Source organism: Chelmon rostratus, chromosome 4 (genome assembly GCF_017976325.1).
Source record: "Chelmon rostratus isolate fCheRos1 chromosome 4, fCheRos1.pri, whole genome shotgun sequence".
Lineage (NCBI taxonomy): Eukaryota > Metazoa > Chordata > Actinopteri > Chaetodontiformes > Chaetodontidae > Chelmon > Chelmon rostratus.
Window position 1 is genome coordinate 26,532,917 of NC_055661.1, and position 22,614 is coordinate 26,555,530.

The 22,614-nt window shown below is 42.6% G+C and overlaps 1 protein-coding gene across 2 annotated transcripts in view; it reads left to right on the forward strand.

Moving 5' to 3' along the window:
* Positions 1–22,614, forward strand: part of tmem131 (transmembrane protein 131) — a 32,850-nt gene that overhangs the window by 5,676 nt on the left and 4,560 nt on the right. For both annotated transcript variants that reach the window (XM_041935245.1, XM_041935244.1), the window contains exons 4-32: positions 591–659; positions 2,626–2,746; positions 6,666–6,782; positions 6,863–6,985; positions 7,106–7,186; positions 7,297–7,447; positions 7,542–7,598; positions 7,691–7,752; positions 7,837–7,945; positions 9,261–9,369; positions 9,486–9,639; positions 9,729–9,899; positions 10,624–10,734; positions 11,305–11,439; positions 12,310–12,414; positions 12,495–12,581; positions 12,692–12,844; positions 12,932–13,007; positions 13,100–13,214; positions 13,329–13,467; positions 13,578–13,687; positions 13,776–13,848; positions 13,986–14,137; positions 14,223–14,365; positions 15,916–16,102; positions 18,674–18,859; positions 18,959–19,114; positions 20,285–20,724; positions 20,819–21,003. In XM_041935245.1, the coding sequence (XP_041791179.1) occupies positions 591–659; positions 2,626–2,746; positions 6,666–6,782; positions 6,863–6,985; positions 7,106–7,186; positions 7,297–7,447; positions 7,542–7,598; positions 7,691–7,752; positions 7,837–7,945; positions 9,261–9,369; positions 9,486–9,639; positions 9,729–9,899; positions 10,624–10,734; positions 11,305–11,439; positions 12,310–12,414; positions 12,495–12,581; positions 12,692–12,844; positions 12,932–13,007; positions 13,100–13,214; positions 13,329–13,467; positions 13,578–13,687; positions 13,776–13,848; positions 13,986–14,137; positions 14,223–14,365; positions 15,916–16,102; positions 18,674–18,859; positions 18,959–19,114; positions 20,285–20,724; positions 20,819–21,003 (3,877 nt within the window). The remainder of the gene's footprint in view (positions 1–590; positions 660–2,625; positions 2,747–6,665; positions 6,783–6,862; positions 6,986–7,105; positions 7,187–7,296; positions 7,448–7,541; positions 7,599–7,690; positions 7,753–7,836; positions 7,946–9,260; positions 9,370–9,485; positions 9,640–9,728; positions 9,900–10,623; positions 10,735–11,304; positions 11,440–12,309; positions 12,415–12,494; positions 12,582–12,691; positions 12,845–12,931; positions 13,008–13,099; positions 13,215–13,328; positions 13,468–13,577; positions 13,688–13,775; positions 13,849–13,985; positions 14,138–14,222; positions 14,366–15,915; positions 16,103–18,673; positions 18,860–18,958; positions 19,115–20,284; positions 20,725–20,818; positions 21,004–22,614) is intronic.

Consider the following 22,614-nt stretch of genomic DNA (forward strand, 5'->3'; position numbering starts at 1 on the left):
GGTACTTTCTCGGTAAAATGAGCATATAACTTCGGGGCATTCGCTTTATTCAGCCATCAAATTAGTCACGCACCACACCTGTATCACCGAATTCTCTTTCCATTGGATTTAAATAAAGGCTCTCATGACATTGTTCTGTTGTGTGTCATCTCTACCAAAAGAGAGCAGCTTCTCTTTCGGGACGGCCTTCTCTATTGTTGAGATACACCTGTTGTTGAACAGGTTTGGTGAGTTATGCCTGTGTCCTACAACCAGGCGTGTGCAACCATTGCTCAAAAGTTGTTGCCTTCGTGTGAGAGACGCCAGACTCTGCGGGTGACGAGAAGACGCTATTTGTCTTTCCTCGTCTGCTAGATTTCTTTTCTTTTTTAGCCTATGGATTTTCATGGAGATTATATGTATGGAGACTGTGCACTGCAGACGGGAGTGGTCCCATGGCCATTTTAATGCAGTGTTGGAGAAGCCTGTGCGCCGACTGTGGTGTCCGTGCTTGTGTGTTTAGCCTCTCATTTGCTTGAAATGCACACAAACATGGATGCTATTTTTCCAGTCGCGCTGTTGCTGCTGTCACATCTTCCTGTCTCTCGCAGCACGTCCCCGCACCGTGGGAACTGCCGACCTATACGATTTGAACCTCCAATGTTGGACTTTCATGAACAGTGAGTGTTTGATATCTTCTCACCTTATGCAATATGCAATGTATATTATCCCACGCACATTTATTATTTTGTTTTTCATATAATGTGTTTTTATTACATTTCACATTGACACACACTATCAGTAATTTTAAGCTGCTTTCTTTCTTTTTAACATGAAGAGATATAAAACTCATTTAGTAGAAATATTTTTTCGATCAGCAGCATCACCTGATATGATACTAAACAACATTTTCTAAACCCAGTAGATATTTTACAGGCTGGTGCACAGTCAGTATGTCCTCTACCTCCCTATAATATGTAAAGCCAAACCTTTGAGTCAGCCTGAGGTGACCTCAGCCTGTCAACAATGAATGATTGCTGAGGTAGGATTTAATGCACTTAACAAAGCCACATTCTTTAACTCCAGTGGCAGCACCTAGCTTCACTTAGGCCAGAGATCACATTCCACTCTGACAGTAGGTGCACACCCATGTTGTGTGACCCAGCTTCAAGTGTAGCCTACCTTGCCAGGGTGCAGTGTGCAAACGATTGGGTAGCTCTCAGAGGAGTGGCGTACCCCTACACCAACTTTCTCAGCCTGCCCTACTTCCTCAATAAACAATCCACTTATCAGCTGTGAATGTTTTGAGGGCATGAAAATGAAACCTTGAGAAATTCTCACCCTGTCTCTAATGCACTGCAGGATTGGATTAGAGGCAGCCTGAAGATAGAGGCTCAACCTTTGATGGATATGTTTACAACCCTGATTCCAAAAAAGCTGTCGCACTGTGTAAAACATAAATTAAACAGAGGGTAATATCTTGATTATCCTTTTTGACATAAACTCAACTGAAAACAGCCCAAAGACAATATATTTAACGTTTGAGCTCATCAGCTTCATTGATTTTTGTAAATATCTGCTCATTCTGAATCTGACGCAGCAACACGTTTCAAACACGTTGTTGCAGGAGCAACAGAAGACTGGGAAAGATGTGGAACGCTCCAAAAACACCTGTTTGGATCATTCCACAGGTGAACAGGTTGATTGGTAACAGGTGATAGTATCATGGGTATTGGGGTATGAAAGGAGCATCCTGGAAAGGCTCAGTTTGTTCACGAGCAAGGTTCACCACTTTGTGAACACATGATTGGATAATGGGTATTAAAGCGTGGACTCAGGAACACTTTGTCAAACTGTTGTTGATGAACACAGTTTATTTGCAAATGATTGATTCTGGTTTTACAGAGTCCCAACTGCTTTGGAATCGGGGTTGTACTCTGGCTAACTTGGTTAGAGGAACCGTACGTGCCGCTTCATCCACACAGGCCCAAGTGATTTTTCAGGTTTAGTCATTTGACCTAGAAGTAATCTTTCACAGTTAACATTTAGTGGCCTATATTCTTCATCCAAAGTTACTTCATCATTGCACAACCATGCACTTGCGAGCAGGTAGAGTCATAAAAACTCCCCCAAGTTTCAAGTCCCTACAAGTTTATTTTCATACCATATTGAAATGAAGGAAACCACAGGCTGCCTGGAAGGCAGGAAATCAAAGCCTTTATGTTATGCTTTGGTTGATTGGCAGTAATGTAAGGTGCAGTGTATATATTGAATGGGTTATAACATGCAAAATGTGGAGGTAGCCCAGAGGAATGTTAACAGCGTCATCAATCACCTTGTTGAGCGGCCAACAGGGACGTCTGTCATTTTACTTGAAAAACTCTCTCCTTCAGGTTTCCTGTCTCTTCTTGCCTTCTCTGTCTTTAAGAAATCTCTGACATTGCTCTTTTATTTTTACATACATTACAAACTTGTTTACTCTGTTGAAATCTAAATCAGGTTTTGATCTATGTGTCAACTTTCACGTTATTGTGAGAATTGTATTAGCAGTACTGTCCATCTTTTCTTCTACAGTTAGTTTTTTTATCTCTTTAAATATGTTGTTGTTTACTTGCTCTTACTGAGGCTTATGTTCTTCCTTTACAGGCCTGTTGGAATGCCAAAAATGGAGAAAGTTTATTTACATAATCCAAGCTCAGAACAAATTACTTTGATATCAATATCAGCAACAACAGCACATTTTCACGCATCCTTTTTCCAGAATAGGGTAAGTATAAGTCCCTTCAACACTGTTAACATGGAAGAAAGCAGTTGTCTTGAGCCTAAGTCACGTGGCTGTGTGTTGATCTCACCGTGTTATTTGATTATCTCACTTTATGAAGCATTTTTAAACATTAACCATTGTGATGACTTGGCATAATTATTGTAAACAAGAGACACCGATTAAGGAAGCACGATGTGTCCTCCTTCTGTCTCTCAGGTGGCGTTTGCTTTTTCTGCGTTACTTAAAACTCAGACTCGAGTAGACAGGAACCCTGTTCATGCATCAACAGCAAACATAAACATAAACAGCAGCACATAGACACTGACAATGCAGCGGCAAGTCCTGATGCAAATCACATGTGTCATTAGAATATGTGAGTGCTGGGGGCTGTAGTCTCCAGCTGTTTCTTTAGAGACAGAGCACAGATGAATGACAGTGTGTAAAGAGACACGCAGTAAACAAGACAAGGAAAAGTTAGCAGCAGCTTTATTGCTGCTTATTTAAAAACACTAAAACCGTCATTTTAATCCACAGGATGCAGCGTCCCTCGAGGACTAGTCCAAAATAACTGACATACTCTGCGAGGAAGACTCATTCTGTGCTTCGCTATGTATGAGAAAAGTAATTGAAGTGAAGGGGGCCTGTTGACCTCCTGCGGCCCACCCAGTTGTTTGTTCCGCGTCCAGTTTAGACTCTTAACCTCCAGTCGCTGTTGCCAGCTGTAGCAAAGACAAGTCAGAAGTCTCGGCCTGGATCGGCTCTCACAGCCCGCCGTGTGTTTCTCAAAGCTGGGAGCACACGTCCACGCTAACAAAGAGGTCACGTGACCTGACACCACCACCTGCGTGAACATGCTTGCACCTAGCTTACTTCTGCTACTGCAGCAGCAGCTGTTTTTATGGTGAAAGCAAGATCTCTGATGGTTGACTGGTCAGTGTGAAGGTGCACGTTTTTAAGTTAGTGGCATTATTTGCTTTCTTAAATCATCATTATTTATCATTTTACATAGCAGGTTAAAAAGCTCCCAGACCAACAAAGTTAGAATCTGCTAGTTTAATTAATTTTTTACTTTGTTCACCGATGAAAAATACATTATTGATGTAATTTGAAATAGCTTGTTGCACAGTAATAATCATGGAAAACTGGACTGTGCAGTGTAACAGTGTCTCTAATCAAATGAACCTCTACTGTGACTGTGTTCTGGTTGTAGAAATATTGTCTCAGCACGTTTTGAACAGCCACTCAGACATCTTCTGTCACATTATCTTAATATTATAAACACATCATAAATAAAAAAGGACAGTCTGACCATAAATATCATAAATGTAACATGACCAGCTGATCCTAAACTGTGCAGGAGATCAGATCTGATTAGCTCAGCAAGGAAAATAGCCACCAGAGTCAGACATTTGTAGTAGAACGTGTCATTGTCTTCAGCTCTCGCAGTTCTTAACACTCTGCAGTATGATGTGAGACTGGCTAGATAATTGCTCAAATGCAGTGTAAAGCGGTGACCAGCAGCAGATGTCCACCCGCACAATGCAACACATTCCCACTTCCTGAAGCTGAAAGACAGAACAACTGCGTCAGAGCACTTCCTTATTGCTGAAACTCATAAGGTCAATCGGATAAAGAGCTTGTGTTTTACTGATTTGCTTTAAGCAGTGACGTGATGCTGTTCCAGTGTATATTTTCTCATGTTGATGTATTAGCCAGTAAATCATGTTTTCTGGCTCGCATGTGAACACGAAAGACCTGTTCTGTGGCTTTAGGCACGGCTGCTGCACACTTAAACATTTACCAGGCTGGAACGCTGTGTAGTTGCAGCCCATGTTATTGCCCTTAGACACTGATTATGTAACAATATAACTGGTTTTCAGTTATTAGTTTTCGAACAGTGAGCCGATGAGCTTCCTCACTCGAAAAGCTGCAGTGGACTTTTGAAAACATGAAGTCTTACTCACAATGACAGAAATATCCTAATAAAAAAAAGGCTTTGAGTGAGCAGTTGTTGCCAAAATGAATGTGCTGTGATTTTTCCGACATGAAGTCATTACTGGGCTCCTGCGATGCAGATTGATCCACACTCACAGGTCATACACACAGCAACAGGACTGAAGACAGAATTGAGTTTAAAAGGTTCATATAGATCACCACAGTTTAGGGCGTTAATGTGCATATCAGTAGTGAATATGAAAATAATTTCAGCTTCAGGACGCGAGAGTCTATTTCACAAAGACCTTCAGTGGGAGGGAGGTCAGCTCGGTTTTCAAGATAACAACCTGAGGCTGGTTCTCTGTCACGGGATATGTTCGTATAAAAGCTTCCTACATTGTGACAGAACACATCTCCAGGGAGATCCTTCATTTCAGAGATTTCTTTCATGTAATGTTGTGATCAGGCATCATCGGTTTGGCTCAAATGGAAGATTCTGCATGTATAGTTTTATGTGGTAATTAACTCAGTTTGAGAAAGGTGACCCTGCATCCAGGCTGCACCAGACTTCTGTGAATTTTTGGCAACTTTTAAGAACAGGCTTACAGGTTGTTCGCAATTCAGATTTAAATCCAGTTTGGTTTTTCAACCACTAAAACCTAAAACTGCTCAAATTCTTCTTGCCCCAAGAGCCATCCTAAATACCCTGACAGGAGAATGTATTTTAAAGGACGTTATTTTGGGCCCTCTTCACTTCATCTGTTGGTTGAAATGCATATAACCAATCATACCTTCTATCTGCTGCTGTTTATTTTTGCCAAGTGTTATTTCACTAATGGTTTTCTGTATTTTGGAGTGCCTATTTATACACCAGGATTCTTCTATGCACTCTTGCCCATATATAGCTAGGGACTACATTCCCTAGAGGTGTCTGCTGTGGTCACATGCTCCAGTGGCACATGTGTTTCGCATCAGAACTTAACAAGTGATTTTGTTTTTAGTTTTATTGTTTTGTAGCTTCATTCTTCATTTCCTGCCTGGATTGCGTTGTGGTACCTTCAGTGTGCGAGTTGATATCGTTAAATGTCTGGGAAATTCAGAATTACCAGTTGTATGTAGCAAGGGTGTAATTTCCTGCGTGCGTGTGTGTGTTTGTGTGTTCAGGTTGATTTTCCTGCTGAAATCTGTCTGAACATTGTTCTGTGAATGTCCAGCTGGCAAAATGCAGAGGAGAGGAGTTGATAAAGATGTTGCTTTGCTCATCTGATTTGCCTTCAGTTATTACTGTGCGCTCAGAACAGCTGAACAAGGCATCAAAGCGCAGAGTTCTTTGTCGTAAAGATGCAAATACAAGATTATCTATCGTCTGCATCAAGGAAACCGGTCATGATTTTAAATTGGTTTCGTGTTAGTGCATTAACAACACAGGCAAGGTTAATACAATAGTGTAGTATATAGTTATATATCACATTATGGAACATTATGGAAAGCCAGTTTCATCTACATGCAGACAAAGAGAAGTACATCTTTTTAAGTGTGTGTAAATGTAGAACACACACACACACACACACACACACACACACACACACACACGCTTGAAACCAATCCTACGCCCGCTACATTAGTGTGCCCTCTATTTTAAGATCTTTTATTTTTGAGCTGCTTCTGCAGATTGTTCATGTTACTATAAATGGTCAGGGAAGGATTCAGGAGAATCTGAGGTAAAAGCCACTGAACATTCGCCACCTGTGGCCGCCGTCACCACCAGAATGCTAAAGTTAGAGTGTAGCTGCAATGTTTTCGCAGCAGCAGACCTTTAAGGTCAGGTGTTGTGGCACTGAGTGTTAAGACCGTTCAGGTTGTTGGCCCAGCTGCTCGGGGGTCAGTACATGTCGTGTTCTGCTCTGTCTGTTCAAAAGTACTTGATGTATTGTTTCATCATGTACATTGTGCCAATTTTCTTTTTTTTTATCTGTTCTTTCAACAGATAATTCCACCAGGAGGGAACACGTCATTTGATGTCGTGTTTCTCGCTCGAGTAGTTGGGAATGTAGAAAACACTTTATTTATTAATACGTCACATCATGGAGTGTTCACATACCAGGTACAGGTCGACATAAACTTCATTCTTTTAGGTTTAAGGTGAGGAGAAATGTGGCTAACTTTTCCGTCTCCGTCCTGAAGGTTTTTGGGGTCGGTATCCCAAACCCCTACAGACTGCGGCCCTTCATTGGGGCTCGAGTCCCGGTAAACAGCAGCTTCTCACCTCTAATACACATCCACAACCCGTACAGTGAACCACTGCAGGTAATTTAGAGTCATTAGAAAATCTGATGTTCAGATCTTGATTAAATGTTTGGCTTTGTGTGGAGCAGCTGATTAACGTTGCTGATTTTGGTGTTTTCCTTTTATCGTGTCTTACTCCAGGTTGTTGAGATGTACTCCAGTGGTGGAGATCTCCATCTAGAGCTTCCCACAGGTCAACAGGGAGGCACTGGAAAATTATGGGTTAGTTCCACGTCTCGGTGTTTGTGTCGACTCTTATTTTGACGCGGATACGAGCGACGACGCCGCTCAGAGGCGAGTCACTGTCACCCATCTTGACCTTCTCCCTGCAGGAGATCCCCCCTTTTGAGACAAAGGGGGTGATGAGAGCCAGCTTCTCGTCCAGAGATGTAGACAACCACACAGCTTTCATCAGAATAAAAACCAATGCCCCCAATGAGGACCAGTTCATCATTCTCCCTGTAGAGGTGGAGGTCACATCAGGTGTGCTACCAAACCTTGTGAATACATTTATTTTAATACTTGCTGTCCTTTTTTTTCCTGCCATGTAAACGTTTTTTCTGGTTTTTTTGTGCAGCCCCTGGTATATACTCCTCCACAGAGATGCTCGACTTTGGTACGCTGCGGTCACAAGGTGCGGAGTCCTAGAACACGAGCTACATGTTGCAGTTCTTCTTGATCCGTCTTTCTCTGGCCTTCTTTTCTCACTCTCCCTCCATCTTACAGATCGTCCCAAACTGCTGAATCTACACCTTTTAAATTCAGGAACCAAAGATGTTCCTATTACAGTAGGTATCCTCTGTAGCCTTTTTAAATCCGTCAACACCTATCTAAACCCTCATGTGACCCCATCCTTTACTTACGCTTTACAGAGTGTGCGTACAACACCATCAAACGAAGCCGTCACAATAGACTTCAAAGCAGTCACGCTGAAGGCTGGAGAGAGCAGATATACCAAGGTTGCAAGCATCAGTTTTGATGGTAAGTAGCGTTTTTTTTATGTGGTAGCGTTTAACAGCGTTTGAAATTTACACTCATTTGCCAGTTTATTAGGTACACCATACTAATGCAGTTTAATACCGCTGTCCTGCAGTAAATCCAGGATGTGATGCAGACCCAAGTTAACCAAAAATATGCAAAGGAATCAGAAACCATTTTCTTAAAACAAAATATCGCAGTTAGACGCTCCACTTCCACGGAAACGAGGCTCTTAACAAGGAAATTGGTAGCAGTCTTTTTTTAAGGTGTGAACTGCAGAGCATGATCTCAGTTTCCTCTCCTGAAGCCTCGTTGTACACGGGGAAAAAAACATTGTCTTTTTCTATGATTTTTGGCCTTTTGTACACACACATTTGCAGTTCTAAACACTGAAAATGGACCTTTGGAAAACTTTTTCCGGGTTGAAGAGTTTTCCTTTTACAGTGTGGACAGGAAAATGAGTTTTTGGCTCATGACGACAGAGCGCGTGCAGTTATCTTTGTTTGACATCAGAGCGTGCGCCGTTATCTTCTTTGTTTACATCACGGCGTTTAGTGCAATGGCGGACGGGGCCAAAATAGTGCCTCGGGACTTTTTACATGTTTACACATAAATGGGCAGCTGCTCTTCCACCTTTACTGAGAAACCGAGGCGTCAGAATGCACTACAGAGGTTACCGACACATAACCTGACACTCCCACGACGCAGACCCCGCTGCCAGCGCTGCTGGTTTTGGACGACCCGGTTGGACCTGTAGTTGCAGGTAGACTGCCAGTAATCGCTCTCTGCAGATTTCTGTTGAACATGGCTTCAGAGTTAGGGTGAGATCACCTGACAGGGCTTTAAAAGCATTTCTGCATTTTTGTGTAGAGTTTTTTTTTTTAATAGTGCCTGGGTAGATGGGTTTTTTTGGTCATTTATTTATTTTTTGTGAAGAAAGGGGAAAGTTTAAAATCACCCGTGTACATGTGGACAAGGCCTGAGTCTTCACTGGCAGACACAGACATCTTAATAGGAAGTAAAGATGTGGGTTTTTGTTTAGTTTAGAGCATGTTCTGCTTTCTGTTTTTTTTTGTTCATTCATACACTCACTCTCACACACAAATGAAAAATTAAGTAATCAGAAGTGAATATCTTTTCCCCTTGTGTGTGATTTAACATATATTGACAGATTATTAGTAACAATGCGGACATTCTTTGGCTTTAATAGTTTTACATCATGTCCTTACTCTTAGCTTTTTGTCACCCCGGTTTAGAATTGCACAACTTCCTCTTGTATTCTTTTACAGAACGCTGTTTCTTCTTTTTTTTATTGCAGCCTCAAAAGCAAGAAGACCATATCAGTTCTCTGGTAAAATAACAGTTAAAGCAAAAGAAAAGAGTTACTCCAAGCTTGAAATCCCGTACCAGGCAGAAGTTTTAGAAGGGTGAGTTGTCTTGTGGATGTACAAGAAGTGGGTGGCTTTATGTGTTATATAGAAAAAAATATATAAGAGTTTTGGTTTCCTTCAAAGTTTCTCTGGTTTGCCATCTCCTCTGGCAGCTACCTGGGCTTTGACCACACAGCGACGTTGTTCCACATCAGGGACAGCCCTGTCGACCCAGTGGACAGACCCATCTTCCTCACAAACGCCTTCAGCTTTGCCATCCGGATACATAATGTGTCCCTGCCCGAAGAGGCCAAAACCATGTTTAATGTGAGTGTCACCGGAAGGGGTTAACAGAGGGTGCTCTGCTCGTGAAGTGTGATCTGGAGATCAATATGACACCACTTTCTCTATTCTAGGTGCAAAACTTCAGCGCGCCCATCGTTATCCCCCCACATGAGTCACGCTACATCTTCTCCCTCCTCTTCCGGCCAGTCCGACCTTCGATTCACATAGACAGCAACATCCTGCTCATCACAAACGCATCGAAGTTTCACCTGCCTGTCCGGGCCTACACGGGCTTCTTGGAGGTACACACACCACACATGCGTTGACAGCCCATACTCTTCAGAAAGGCCAGCAGACAACCTCCATAACAAATAGAAATAATTTAAAACATTTTGATACCACACCAAACTGCATGAATTCACTGGAGCCAGAAGCTGACCTGGCAGCTGCTGAGATCTGCTAAGCTAGTTACCTTTTAGCAGGAGCTTAGCCGTGTGGTTGCTCTCAGTCATGACTGGATTTAACTGCTGCCTCGTTTAGTTTTGTGGAATAACAAACCGAATTATTATCTCAGTTGATCAAAATGGATATTTGTTATTTACTTGTGGGGAAATATCAGTAGTTAGATTTAGTTGTGGCTTTAACACGGCCAGCTGTGTCTATTTCACCAGCCAACTGTTACTTGGGTGTTGCTTTCTTTCTTTAGCTGTCGGGCTTTTTCTCTGACAGCAAAGAGGAAGTGTGGACAGAAGTGCAAAGCCACAGTGCAGTAACTCCACAACTAGAGTGCAATACTATGGTCTGGCTCGGTCTGTTGCTGCGTTTCGTAGTTACTGCTCATTTTAAAAAGCTGTTTTCACAGAAATTCCATAATGTTATGGCACAATGATTATCTATATAGTAAACAGATATCAAGAAGACAGATTCAGGACTTGGCTACACACGTATCCATTCGCGGTGTTAGGGCGTTTGAGTGCGTGTCTGTCTGTAATGGGATGTTTGCTCTTTGTCGCCTGGTGTGAACAGCCACTGGTCCTGCCTCCCAGTCTGAAGGAGAACATCCTGGACTTTGGTGTTCGCAGCGCAACCCACACCAGCAGCATCACATTCGTTGTGGTTAACAGTAATCCCATAGAGGTGAGATTACACAGTTTACTGGATGTATTGGCACAATACACACAAAACAGAAGCTGATTATGCAACAAGTGTCAGATTTAAATGGACGTTTTGTCCTGTAAGCAAAGTAAAAAGTAATGGGAAAACGGTTTTATCTGTTTATTTTTGTGATTGTCTTACCTGTTCACAGTGCTGCAGTCAGTTAGATCCATGTGTGAGGCACTTCTGCATGTTTTTTTTCAATGTGCTGACTTGTGTTTTGAAATATTTTCACTACAACAGATTAGATTTAGATTTATTTGTCCTTTGCAAGGAAAATTCTTTCCACCTTCCGTACAGCCTAAAGAATTCACCCATACATCAAAATAGACAGATCCAACAACATACACCCACCAACAGCACAGTTAAACCTGTTCCAACATTAGCCTTTATGCTAACATACTCATATCTGCAGTGATACTTGATAAAGTGTTTGAGCAATTTGCAGTCACACATTGTTCAGCAAAAGTACAACAATATTAGTACAAAGAGTATTACACGCACATGTTTGTCATGTTTTCAGTCCCTTTCAAACCACTTTCTGTCCTCCAGCTGGAGATCAAGTCCTGGCTGGTCACAGGAGACAGTCTGTCCATGGAGCTGCTGAAGACAGAGAAAGGAAACGCAACAGTGGCCCTGAGTTGCCTGCGAGAGCTGCAGAACACTTCAGCCTCCCTTCACAAAACAGTACGACCTCCGCAGTGTCAATGCAGAGCTGCCTTTAGCTTCATGTTCTGTCACAGTACATTTGGTTCTAAATGTCGTCACTGGTTGCTGCAGAGTAGTGTCGCCAATCTAATGCAAATCCAGTACAAAGTCTATTCAATCCCACATTTATGAAGCTTTTTGTTGAGACTGTTGCTGTTAGTAGCTCACAGTTACTGCGATGCAAACCCGACTGACCTGCTCGCTTTTGTTTGTGTCTGTTCCGAACGTTTGTGCTGCTGCCGCTGTCGTGCACAAGTTCAGACACAGACAGTGACTCCAGGCTAATGCACAACGACATGTGAGGTCTGGAGAGACACAGAGAAGTACTAGAACAAGGAGAGAGAGAGAGTATCTGTAACTGTTTTGAATAATTGCATTCATGTGTTTCATCAGTTCAAATCTGTCATTGAAAATTTCTCAATTTAGTGTCTAAATTTGAAATTTGTTGTTGATTTGTGTTTGAAATCTTGTATCATAACTTGCAAAAGTCATTAAGTCATTGTCTTAAACTAACTTAGACTAAACTGTGTCAGGCCTTACCAGATAGCAACTCTTTATTCCTAGCAGAAAATTAAATCTCAGTATCAGAAAATATCTGCAAAACACCTGTTCAAAATAAAAAATCTCAATATCTCACAACCACTTAGATCACAGAAATAACCTACTTTAAGGTCACAAAGATGGCAATGACTGCAACCCCCCCCCCCCAACACACACACACAAAAAAAAACAGGGAACTGTACAGCTAACCGCTTCCTCATGTAGAGAATCTGACGTTTGGGAGTCGTGGGGTATTTTTGCATTAAAAGACAAAGAAAAACTAATGCTAGTGTTTTTGTTTCTTCCAAGGTGATATTAGCATCTGGCTATTACGCAGCGTTCAGAGTGACACTTGTGGCCAAGGCACTGGAGGGCACGTATGATGGAGCCATACATATAACCACAGATTATGAGGTAGGTAGTCAAATCTGCTGTTCTCTTGCAAGAAAATGCACAATTCGATAGTGACATGTGTTTTTCCCCTTTTCCCTCAGATATTAACCATCCCAGTGAAAGCTCTCATAGCAGTGGGTACATTAACCAGCTCCCCCAAACACATCGTTTTACCACCTTCATTCCCAGTAAGTAAACATTTAGATCTATTCACGAGGAAGATTTCACAGCTGTCCTGTGCTGGCAGCAGGATTATATGCAGCTCTTGACGTGTCTGTATATGTGTGTTTTTCCTCAGGGGAAAGTTGTTCATCAAAGCTACAGCATACAGAGCTCCTTTACAGAGAAAGTGAGGCTACAGCAGATCCGCTCCCTGACAGAAGACATACGTTTCTATTACAAACGGCTCCGCAACAACAAAGACGAGCTGGAGCCGAGACGGAAGTCTAAGGTAGTCCCTCATCTCACCCAGCAGCATTACTGAGCCATACGCATCCTTATAAACACAAACTTGTTTTCTTTCCTCCATCTTTTTCAGGTGGCAAATATTTATTTTGACGCCAGCTTGCAGTGTGGTGATCACTGTTATGTGGGGCTGCCATTTGTGCTTAAATGTAAGTTTTTTTTGTTTGAGCGTGTGGAGAATTCAAATCTCACAAGAGTCAAAATGTAAAGAAAAAAAACAAACAATACTTTTCTTTCACAGCGGAGTCGAAGCCTCATGGGCTGGCCCTACAGGAGGACATCTGGGACGCTGATGTGGATCTCCACCAGAAACTCCTCAGACGATGGAAAGAGCTGAAAGAGCGCTCAGGCCACAAGTAAGCATGTTAGAGGTTAAGATCCAGTGCTCTTTGAGCTTTGGTTGTCAAATTCTGCTGTTAAATTAGCTGCTTCACACGGACTGTCACAAGATATTTCTCTCCTGAAAAAAGGGTTGAAGCTGTCTTTGAAGTCAACACGGACCTTCAGAAAAACGTGCAAGCTAAAATAACGGCGCACTTGACCTGGCCCTCGGTGGTCAACTCCTCCCAACAAATTACGTTCCCTCTGACCAACACTAACAGCTCCTCTGTGAGTAGAAACAATCCACCTCCTGTTACGACATGTGCACAAACACACTCGGGAATAGTTTACGGTGCTGTTAAAGCTCTGCGTTTGAAATCGAGGCTTCATCTCCGCAGGATGAGGAGGTGATTTTGCAGAATCCTGCCGACGTCCTCGTCTATGTCCAGGTTCTCCCCTTGGCCCTGTTACCCAACCCCTCAGTGTTCTCTGGAAAGCTGGCTGACCGGTGAGATATCTCCACAGATCCAGGGCATCTTGTCTTTTGATCCCCTCGCCTGACTCTGATGGTGGTCTTCTCTGATTTTATTTCCCAGGTTGCCATTAGGAAATTTGTCCAACATCAACATTGACACAAATACCTTAGAGTTTCAGGTTCACAGAAATCAAGTGAGTGCTGCAAGACTTCACCATTATTCAGGCATTCAGAGAATCATTTGGTTGGCACATACACGGCCCTCTTGTCCGTGGCGGAGGCAGCACGTGGAAGCTGTTTATCTCTAACAGGCCCTGTGTGTGTTTGGCAGACATCTCTAATGAAGAGCAGTACAGGGTTCGTAGAGGGATCAACCAAACCCTTTGTGTACAACCTCCTCCTGCTGCCCGGAGAAGTCAAGTCATTCAGCGTGAGGTTCACTCCCGTCAATAACCACAGTGTCTCCTCCCTCCTCATCGTCAGGTAATGGCAGAACTAACCAAACAGCCCCTTTAATAAATATGTGTTTCTCTTCTGTAATTCTGTGCTTCTTCGGGAACCCGTTTAGGAATAATCTAACCGTGATCGACACAATCATCCTTCACGGCCGAGGAACGACGGAGAGCCTGAAAGTTGCAGGGAAGCCTCCGGGACAGGGCAGCTCGCTGAGGTTCAAGATGACTGAGGCCCTGCTGAAAGACTGCACAGACAGTGAGTTTGTGGTCCAGACCAGCGCACCCATAGGCCCCATTTCAGGTTTTTCTGTATCTGGATAAAGTCAAGATCATTTAGTACATTAGACTTTACACTAAGCCACATTTGCCCAAGCTAACGACTATCCATAAACTAACACAGACACGCAGATGAATCATACTCCCACCTGCACAGATAATTCAGTGGGTGAACGGATGAGGGGTCATGTAAATCAGGTAGAACGACGACTCTAATGATTGTGATGCATCTCTGATACACCTTGTCAACATCTGGCTAGAATGCCCCACAGTCAGTCTCGAGTGCTGCTGAAAAATTCATGAAATAAATGGAGCCTCAGAGTCTGTTTGCTTTCGGTAACGTCAACCAGTACCAGACAGGCGTTGTGTATGTTCTGTATGTTTAGGCTATGAGTCTTCAGTAGTTTGATGTTTAATAATGTGTATAATTTCTATAACAGCTTCTGCACACCCAGAATGTCATACAGTATACTAGCAGAATTTTTCAGGATGAGATGCACCTTATTGTACAAACACTGTTTCCTCTTGTCTCCATGGTGGTCTGTTGCATCAGCTATATGTAAGTTCTCTCTTAACCCCTTAACACTGATTGTCGTGAATTTGCATCATACCGCTTTAATCCACATTGCAGCCGAATCGCGCACGCATTCCTCTAATGCCGGTTTGTGCATATTCAACACACACCTAGGAACCTTTTGCAAGCACTGGTTTCTCGTCGGACCGGTCAAAGTGAAAGAACCCCTGTTTATTCATTTATTTATTTGAAAGGGACAATACACATTAATGAACATCAGTATGTGAGCAAATGTGTAAATGTGTCGGAGTTAGCAAGCCTGCTAATTTACATCCGTAGTCCCTCGGCAGGTAATAGACAGACAGACACATAGGAGGTAGACGAGAAAAGAAAAGAAGGAATATAACAATAACAGTACACAAGGAGTTCACATTAAAATACCCATTCATACATAGACATAAAGTGCAGTGTGAATTCTATAGAGTGCCGGGTGTAAAGTGCCAGTTGTTTAAGTGCAAGTGCATGGATAGTTAAATAGATCCACATGTGGTGGCCCACACCTGCCGCTTAGAGTGGACCAAGACATTAGATACTAGCAGCAGATGAAAAGACCCATTCACAAATTAAGTACACAAAGACTTGATTATTACTTAATTACTTAATGTTATAATTGTTGTTACAATGTAACGGTTGTAAATGAATTTTGTTAGTTGGTGAACCTACCTAAATTTATATCTATTGTATGTGCTACAGAATTAACAAACTCCTCTTAATTTAGGATCAATTTGAAAGCAAAAACACAAAGAATTAATTTTTTAATATAATTCTAAATAAATTCAGGCATCAAGGGGTTAATTGGTACAAAGACAAACAAGAAGGGAATTAAAGTCTATTCACACATTAGACAGAGTGATTAAGTAACAACATTCTGTTTAACCCAGGAATCTCACTGATGATGACAGTAAAACAAATCCCTCACTTGTTGATAATCAAAATGATCTCTTCATTTATTTCAGAGACAAAAGTCAAAGAGCCAGACTTCACTCTCAAAAGAACCTTCAGGGTGGAGAACACAGGCTTGCTCCCGATCACCATCAGATCGGCAGAAATCAACGGACAAGCTTGTGAAGGATATGGATTCAAAGTTCTCAACTGTCAAGAATTTGCACTTAAGCCAAACGCTTCAAAAGACCTCATCATACTGTAAGTGAACAGACGCCTTCATTTTCTTTGTCTGCAAGTATTTTTTTGGGTCTGATTTGGACCTGTGTGAGAGAACCAGGTGGGCAAAAGAGTATGGGTACTGCATGGGAACTTAAGATTGCGTGTGTGCGTGTGTGTGTGCGCATGTTTTCTCCCCATTGCCCACAGGCTCTATTAATACTTGTCCTCAGCCTCTCTGGCTGAGTAAGCCCTCAGTAAGAGGATGAATTGGCTCTCTGTCTCTGTGCAGCCTCTGCTGGCTCCCCTCAGGTCTCGTTTTTCTCTAAAGTTCAAATCTGCTCTCAAAGTGGACACACAGTCGCCTCAAAAATTCAAGTCAGGACGTTTCTCTTCGATCAGGCTTTACTCAAACGTCACAGCGACAGCAGCTGGGGGGGCTACACATCGTCCTCAGCCTCTCTGACTGTAAATACTGATGTAAAGGTTGGTCTGTTTGTCCAAGCTCAGAGGCGCTGTGGTGGTTGGTGGTGAATGTAGGTCAAACTTCCACAATCAAATATTCTGACACATCTGTGTTTAAGATGTTTCCTGTGAGATTTCATCATTCCAGCATCAGAGGTGTCATGTGAAGTGCTTACAAATGTCACTGGATTAAGGGGCAGCTATGCTTTGCTGTGATACTAATTTAGGCTGTTATACTAAGTAAGTCTTCAATTAGAAATATTAACTGCTGTAATTGAAATGATGAATTTGCTCTTAAATTTAAAATGTGTGAGTGTCATGTGATAGAAGCCCTACACAGCCTGCAGGTGTTTCCACTTGTGTTGCCTGATTTGACTTTGTGGGCGTGAATGGACTGTTCATGTGCACCTGTCACACCTTTATCACTCTTATTGGTGCATGAAGTCTGGTTACAGCCCATGATCTGCCTTTTTCCGCCTTAGAAAAAGGAGGACAGGCGTAAATAATAACTACCCTTTTCATACTGTGACGTGTCAGATTGTCTTCTTTGACAAAGTTTACTCTGAGCACAGCTCAACGTCAACCTGAGCACAGGTCTAATCACCAGAAATCAATGAAAGCACCTGTGGAGACCTTAAACATCCACACATTCACGTGCCAGGTGAAAGCCACACACAGCTCCTCTGATTAGCACTCTGATTTTTATTACCTGCCGTAAACTTATTATCACCTCCACCAAGGAGGTTACGTTTTTGGCCCGGATGGTCAGCAGGGCTGCAGATCTGAATCACGGGGCGGATACACAACCGATTTTACACTTTGGTTAACAGTGTGAGGCGTTTGGGCCACATGTCAGCAGGCGAATGAGATGTAAGTAGATTTATCATACGAGCACTGTCTTGTTAGCCTCATGCTAACTGTTTATGATGAGCTGTACAGTTGCGTATCGTGGATTTATGCATTTTGAATGAGCAGCTTTTGGAGAAGAGTGATCCCGTTTAGGAGGTGACTGCTGATTCAGGTAGTTCTCTGAGGGGTTGCGGGTGTGGCTTATGGGTAATGGTGCATTCAGACCCTGTATTGCTTCCACTTTTGGATGGGATGAGACATGTACACTTCCAGGTGGAACCCACCTGTTTTATTTTGAGTTAAATCTGTTACAGCTGTCAAACTTTGGGACTGACCTCAGGAAATATGGTGCGTTTACAGTCTTGTTTTTTAAGGGAAGCTGCTCGGCTGCAGTGAGTGTCAGGACAGCAATGTTTTATAAAACGCTGTATAACTTACAACTAGCCGTAGTATGTGCTACGTTTACAACCTTCCCACTCCAACCTTTGGTCTGACTGCAGCTTAGCATAATTTATTGCACATTAAACTATAAATACTCACACTAGTGCGTGATAAACAGCATACAGAGTGTAATGAACAGCAGACTGAATCAAACTCTTCACTGTTGAATCGAAGCATTTTGACTTGTCAGAGCAGGAAAAGCAGAGATCTAACTAATAACAACAGTGACTTTTGGTGGCTTTGTTCCATTTACAGAAAGTGAGTGATAGAAATTAAACTTTAAAGTTGGAAAAAAGCAAACCAATCAAAAACAACGCCCCAAATTTGAGTGCGTACTGGCCAATGAATGATGCCTGTCTAGATGTAGAGACAGCTCCTCGGAGGCCCTCCTGCTCTTGATGATGTTCCACTCAAATCTGTCACCACTGGACTCCTGTTTGAACTCAGATTTACCAAACAGCGGCTGTTTGATAGGTTAGAAAAGTAAGTTTGCACATGTGCAAACTGTCACTGATCAGTCCAGACCATTAGCAGCGGAAACATCCTACCTGAAACATGTACACTTCCTTCAGTTCAGGATTATTTTTTAAAATAATAATTAGAGGAAAACGCGACTTGCAGCCTCCTTTGTCAAACAGGCTTGCTGCCTGCCTGCGGTCATTTACAAAACAAATTCCTGATGCATGTAAACGCCTCGCAGATCCCTGAATCACAGAGATACCTCCCACCACTTCTGTCCTCTGACCTGTGGATAAAACTCGGACTGTTTACGTTGTGGCAGCATTGATAGACCACGGGTTGATTTCAGATGCAGATTAGCCAGATCAGCCTTTAAACATTTCCGTCCTTTCCCACCAGGTTTACACCCGACTTCACTTCATCTCGAGTGATCCGGGAGCTGAAACTGGTGACATGTGGAGGCTCTGAGTTTGTGTTTGTCCTGAACGCCTCCTTGCCCTACCACATGTTAGCTGCGTGTGCAGAGACCCTGCCCAGACCGAGCTGGGAGCTGGAGCTCTACATCATAGTGTCTCTCATTATGAGGTGAGTACAGTCGGCGGCGTGGCATGAAGACGAGACCCATTATATCATGTATTTCAACCCGGCTAATAGCTGACATTCGTTGTGTTTATGTCCCTCCAGTTTTATGTTTCTGTTGGTGATTGCCACGGCCTACCTGGAGGCTCAGAGCATTTGGGAGCCTTTCAAGAGACGTGTGTCAGTGGAATCCAACTCCACTTTGGAGACTGGGAGACCGTTTAATCTCAGGGAAATTGTGCAAATTCACAGTGATTCAAAGTAAGTGTATAATGGAAAAGGCCGAGTTACATCTCATGCAGAGGTCGATCAAGCAAAATGTTGATCAAAGCATATGATGTCATCAAGACACAGAGGAAGATGGATCTAATATTCATGATTGTGGAGCTCCACATCTTCATTTAATTCACTCGAAAACAGTCCAAGTGTGTCCGTTAACTGTTGTTGAAATCGTGTTCCCTCATTCTGGTTGATTGATCAGGGTGTTGAAAGGGCTCTGACACAAAGAGAAGTCAGTGAATGACTGTCGGTCAGTGGTTCAGTGTCTGTGGCTAACCACTGCCCACAGTCTTTGCAGCGTCTGGTACTGTAACCACCAGTTGACCCTTATCACTGGTCATTCAGGCCGCTTTGCATGTTTAACCTGAAGCCGTTGATGAGTGAGAGCTACCTGATTGGCTGTTCAGCCAGGTGAATAAGTGATTTTTTTTTTTTTTTTTCAAGGTGCAAAAACTTAAAAAGGTAAAACTATAGTAGTACAGTCTGATAAGCTTTTTACTTATCAGACAGATTCTCAATTTGTTTTCTGGCCTTTTAGTTAGGTCTATAAAACATCAGAAAACAATGTAAAGTCACAAACGTCTTCAGATGTCTTTGTTTAACAGTTCAAAACCTAAAAATATTCAGTTTACTGTAACCTAACACAAAGAAGCAAATCCTGAAAAGTGAGTTAATTGAACATCAGTCGTTAACTCGATTAATGAACTAATCTGCAGCTCTACTTGTCTTTGTATTCTGGATTATGAATACAGGCATCTAACTGTAGTCCAGAGAGAAGCCTCACTTGTGGTGCGTTTAAAGGACTTTTAGTAGAAGACATGAGATGGTGTAAAACAATACAAAGCATTTAATCAGTCAGCTTTTGCTGGCACTACTCCTGTGAAGTCAGACCGGTGTGTCAGAGCCCCTTTAAGCATTGCAGTTGTAGCTTTATTGAAGTCACAATGAACTCAGATAGAAGTAAAAAGTAAAGGAGTCACCTCCAGGAACTTCACTTCTTCCTGGATTTAAGAAGAAATCAGCTTCAGAAAGAAATGAACTGTTATCTTAACAGTAATACCACATAGTAAAGTAGAGAAGGGATTCAAAGAAAGGTGTTTTAAGTGGCAGATGTGAGGGTACTGTGTCTTAGACTGTTGTCTCACCGTTCAGGTTGAATGATTACAGCGACTCACCCCAGAACTCCAGAGGAGTTTATGCGTCCAGTAACGGAGCAGCTCGGGTTGGAGGCCGACAAGGCAACAGCCGCACCTTATCCGACTCAGACAGCCAAGATAAGAGGTCCAGGATCGGCTTCAGCCGCCCATCTATGCAAGCTGCTTCCTCCCAGCCGACCAAAGGAAGTACAACCTCAGGCCAAGAAGGCCCGGCAGCTGCCTGTCAGCTAACCAACCGGAAGGCTCGGAGTGCCAAACAGCTGGATCTCCAGAGCCAAAGCTTAGCTGGGTCATCGATGCCTCACAGAGGCTTCGGTCCCGAGGATGCAGAATATGCCAACCTGATAGGAGCCATGGACAACGACCTCGACCGTCCAGAGTCCCTTAGCGGCGAGACCGTACCGGAACAGAGCTCTCAGTCAATACAAAACAAAGGTACCCACATTTTTCCACCAGACGAGAGTAGAAGGGCTGAAGGCCTCTGTGATCATCGACAGGTCTTTGACGTACGTGTTAATCTTGTTTGCAGTGTTGGAATCTAAAGGGAAGCTGCGGGGCAAAGCAAAAGCCCAGAGGAAGAAGGAAGAGAAAGAGAAAAAATCAACAGTAAAGACTCAGGGAGACGAGCTCAAAGATAACCTGGCTGACAACGACGACAGCTCCTCCACCACGACGGAGACCTCCAACCCAGATGTGGAGACAAACATCAAAGAGGTACACTGAGACAGCTGCTGTAGCCGCGCTCACATCCTGTGCTCTGCATCATTTCTGTCCACCATGCGGGGCTTCTACCACAGCCGCAGACTTGACACTTCAGGTTCAGGTCACAAAAATGAGGATGGTTTGACTTGATAATGAGGCGCCAGACTTGACTTTATGACCCATGAATATTGAAAAACAGAATATTGTGCAAACATTTGCCTTGTGGAGCTCTGCTAAACTGTCATGAATAATTAATAACGTAACCAGGATGTGCAGAGTGTTTCTATAACCTCATGGCTGCAGGCAACAGAATTAAATGGAGAAAACTCTACATTCAAATTGTGCAAATTATTATTAAATTATCTTTTCTTTTTTTGCCAAATGTTTAAGATTATTATGATTAATATGTCTGATTTGTCGATTAAGTTAATGAAATCTTATTTTAAACAAGCCGTTGGAGGTTTGGCAGCCGTCTGCATGAGGATTTGTGATAGAAATAACTAATAGGTTGACTTTTCTAAATACTCCTACAGCTAAATGATCTTAACAGCTGATCCCAGCCCAATCGTCAGAGAGCAGCCGAGCTGCTTCCACTCTAGTTGAGCTTTGTTAGTTCAGCTGAATACAGCACAATATGTCAGCTCATTTACAGTTTTTACCTCTGAGGGCTCTGAGGTTACATACAGTTTTCTGCCATCATGCCACAAGCCTGCATGCTTCTCGATCTAATCTGATCTGATACAAGCTAAAGAGCCGGATCCTTCTACATGTGTAATCTGACACTTCAAATGAAAGCCCGGTGTTTGGGTCAGTGGTTCAGATGTGGACATCCAGCACCACTACATCACAACAGTGCTTCACATTACACTGTAAAAAATGTGATGTTTCAGTTTAAAAATAAGAGTGACCACTACTGTAACCGCCTTAAAAAATGAATTTAAGTCAGCTGAATTAGTAATGTTTAACAGCTGAAGAGTGAACTGAACCACAGAAAAAGAAACTTAAATTAGAGACAAGTTCTGATCATTCGGTCACATTCAGAATCAGGACAGGTCCTGGTTTAATGATCCTGGTGAGCGGGGGATGTGTTCAGATCAGACCAGGAGCAGTGATGTAAAGAGACTGATAGAAGCTCATTATGGGGCTTTTTGACACATACAGATTCTTTTATTCTTTCAACTTGTAAAATGTCCTGCTTCACTAAAAAAAGAAGCATCTGGTGTAATTTTGGTTTGTGTGCACTTTAATTTTCATACTACGACCCTGATTCCAAAAACCTCTGTGTAAAATACACATAAAAACAGAATCAGTCATTTACAAACAAACTGTGTTTACTGGCAGTTTCCTGAAGTTATTAATCCCCTTACACATGACTGGATCATGTGATCATAAAGTGGTGAACCTCGCTCCATCCTCGCTGTGAACCACTGAGCCTTTCCACCTGTTACCAATCAACCTGTTTACCTGTGGAATGTTCCAAACAGGTGTTTTTGGAGCGTTCCACATCTTTCCCGGTCTTTAGTTGCTCCTGTCACAACGTGTTTGAAACATGTTGCTGCATCAGATTCAGAATAAGCAGATATAAAAATCAATGAAGCTGATGAGCTCAAACATTAAATATTT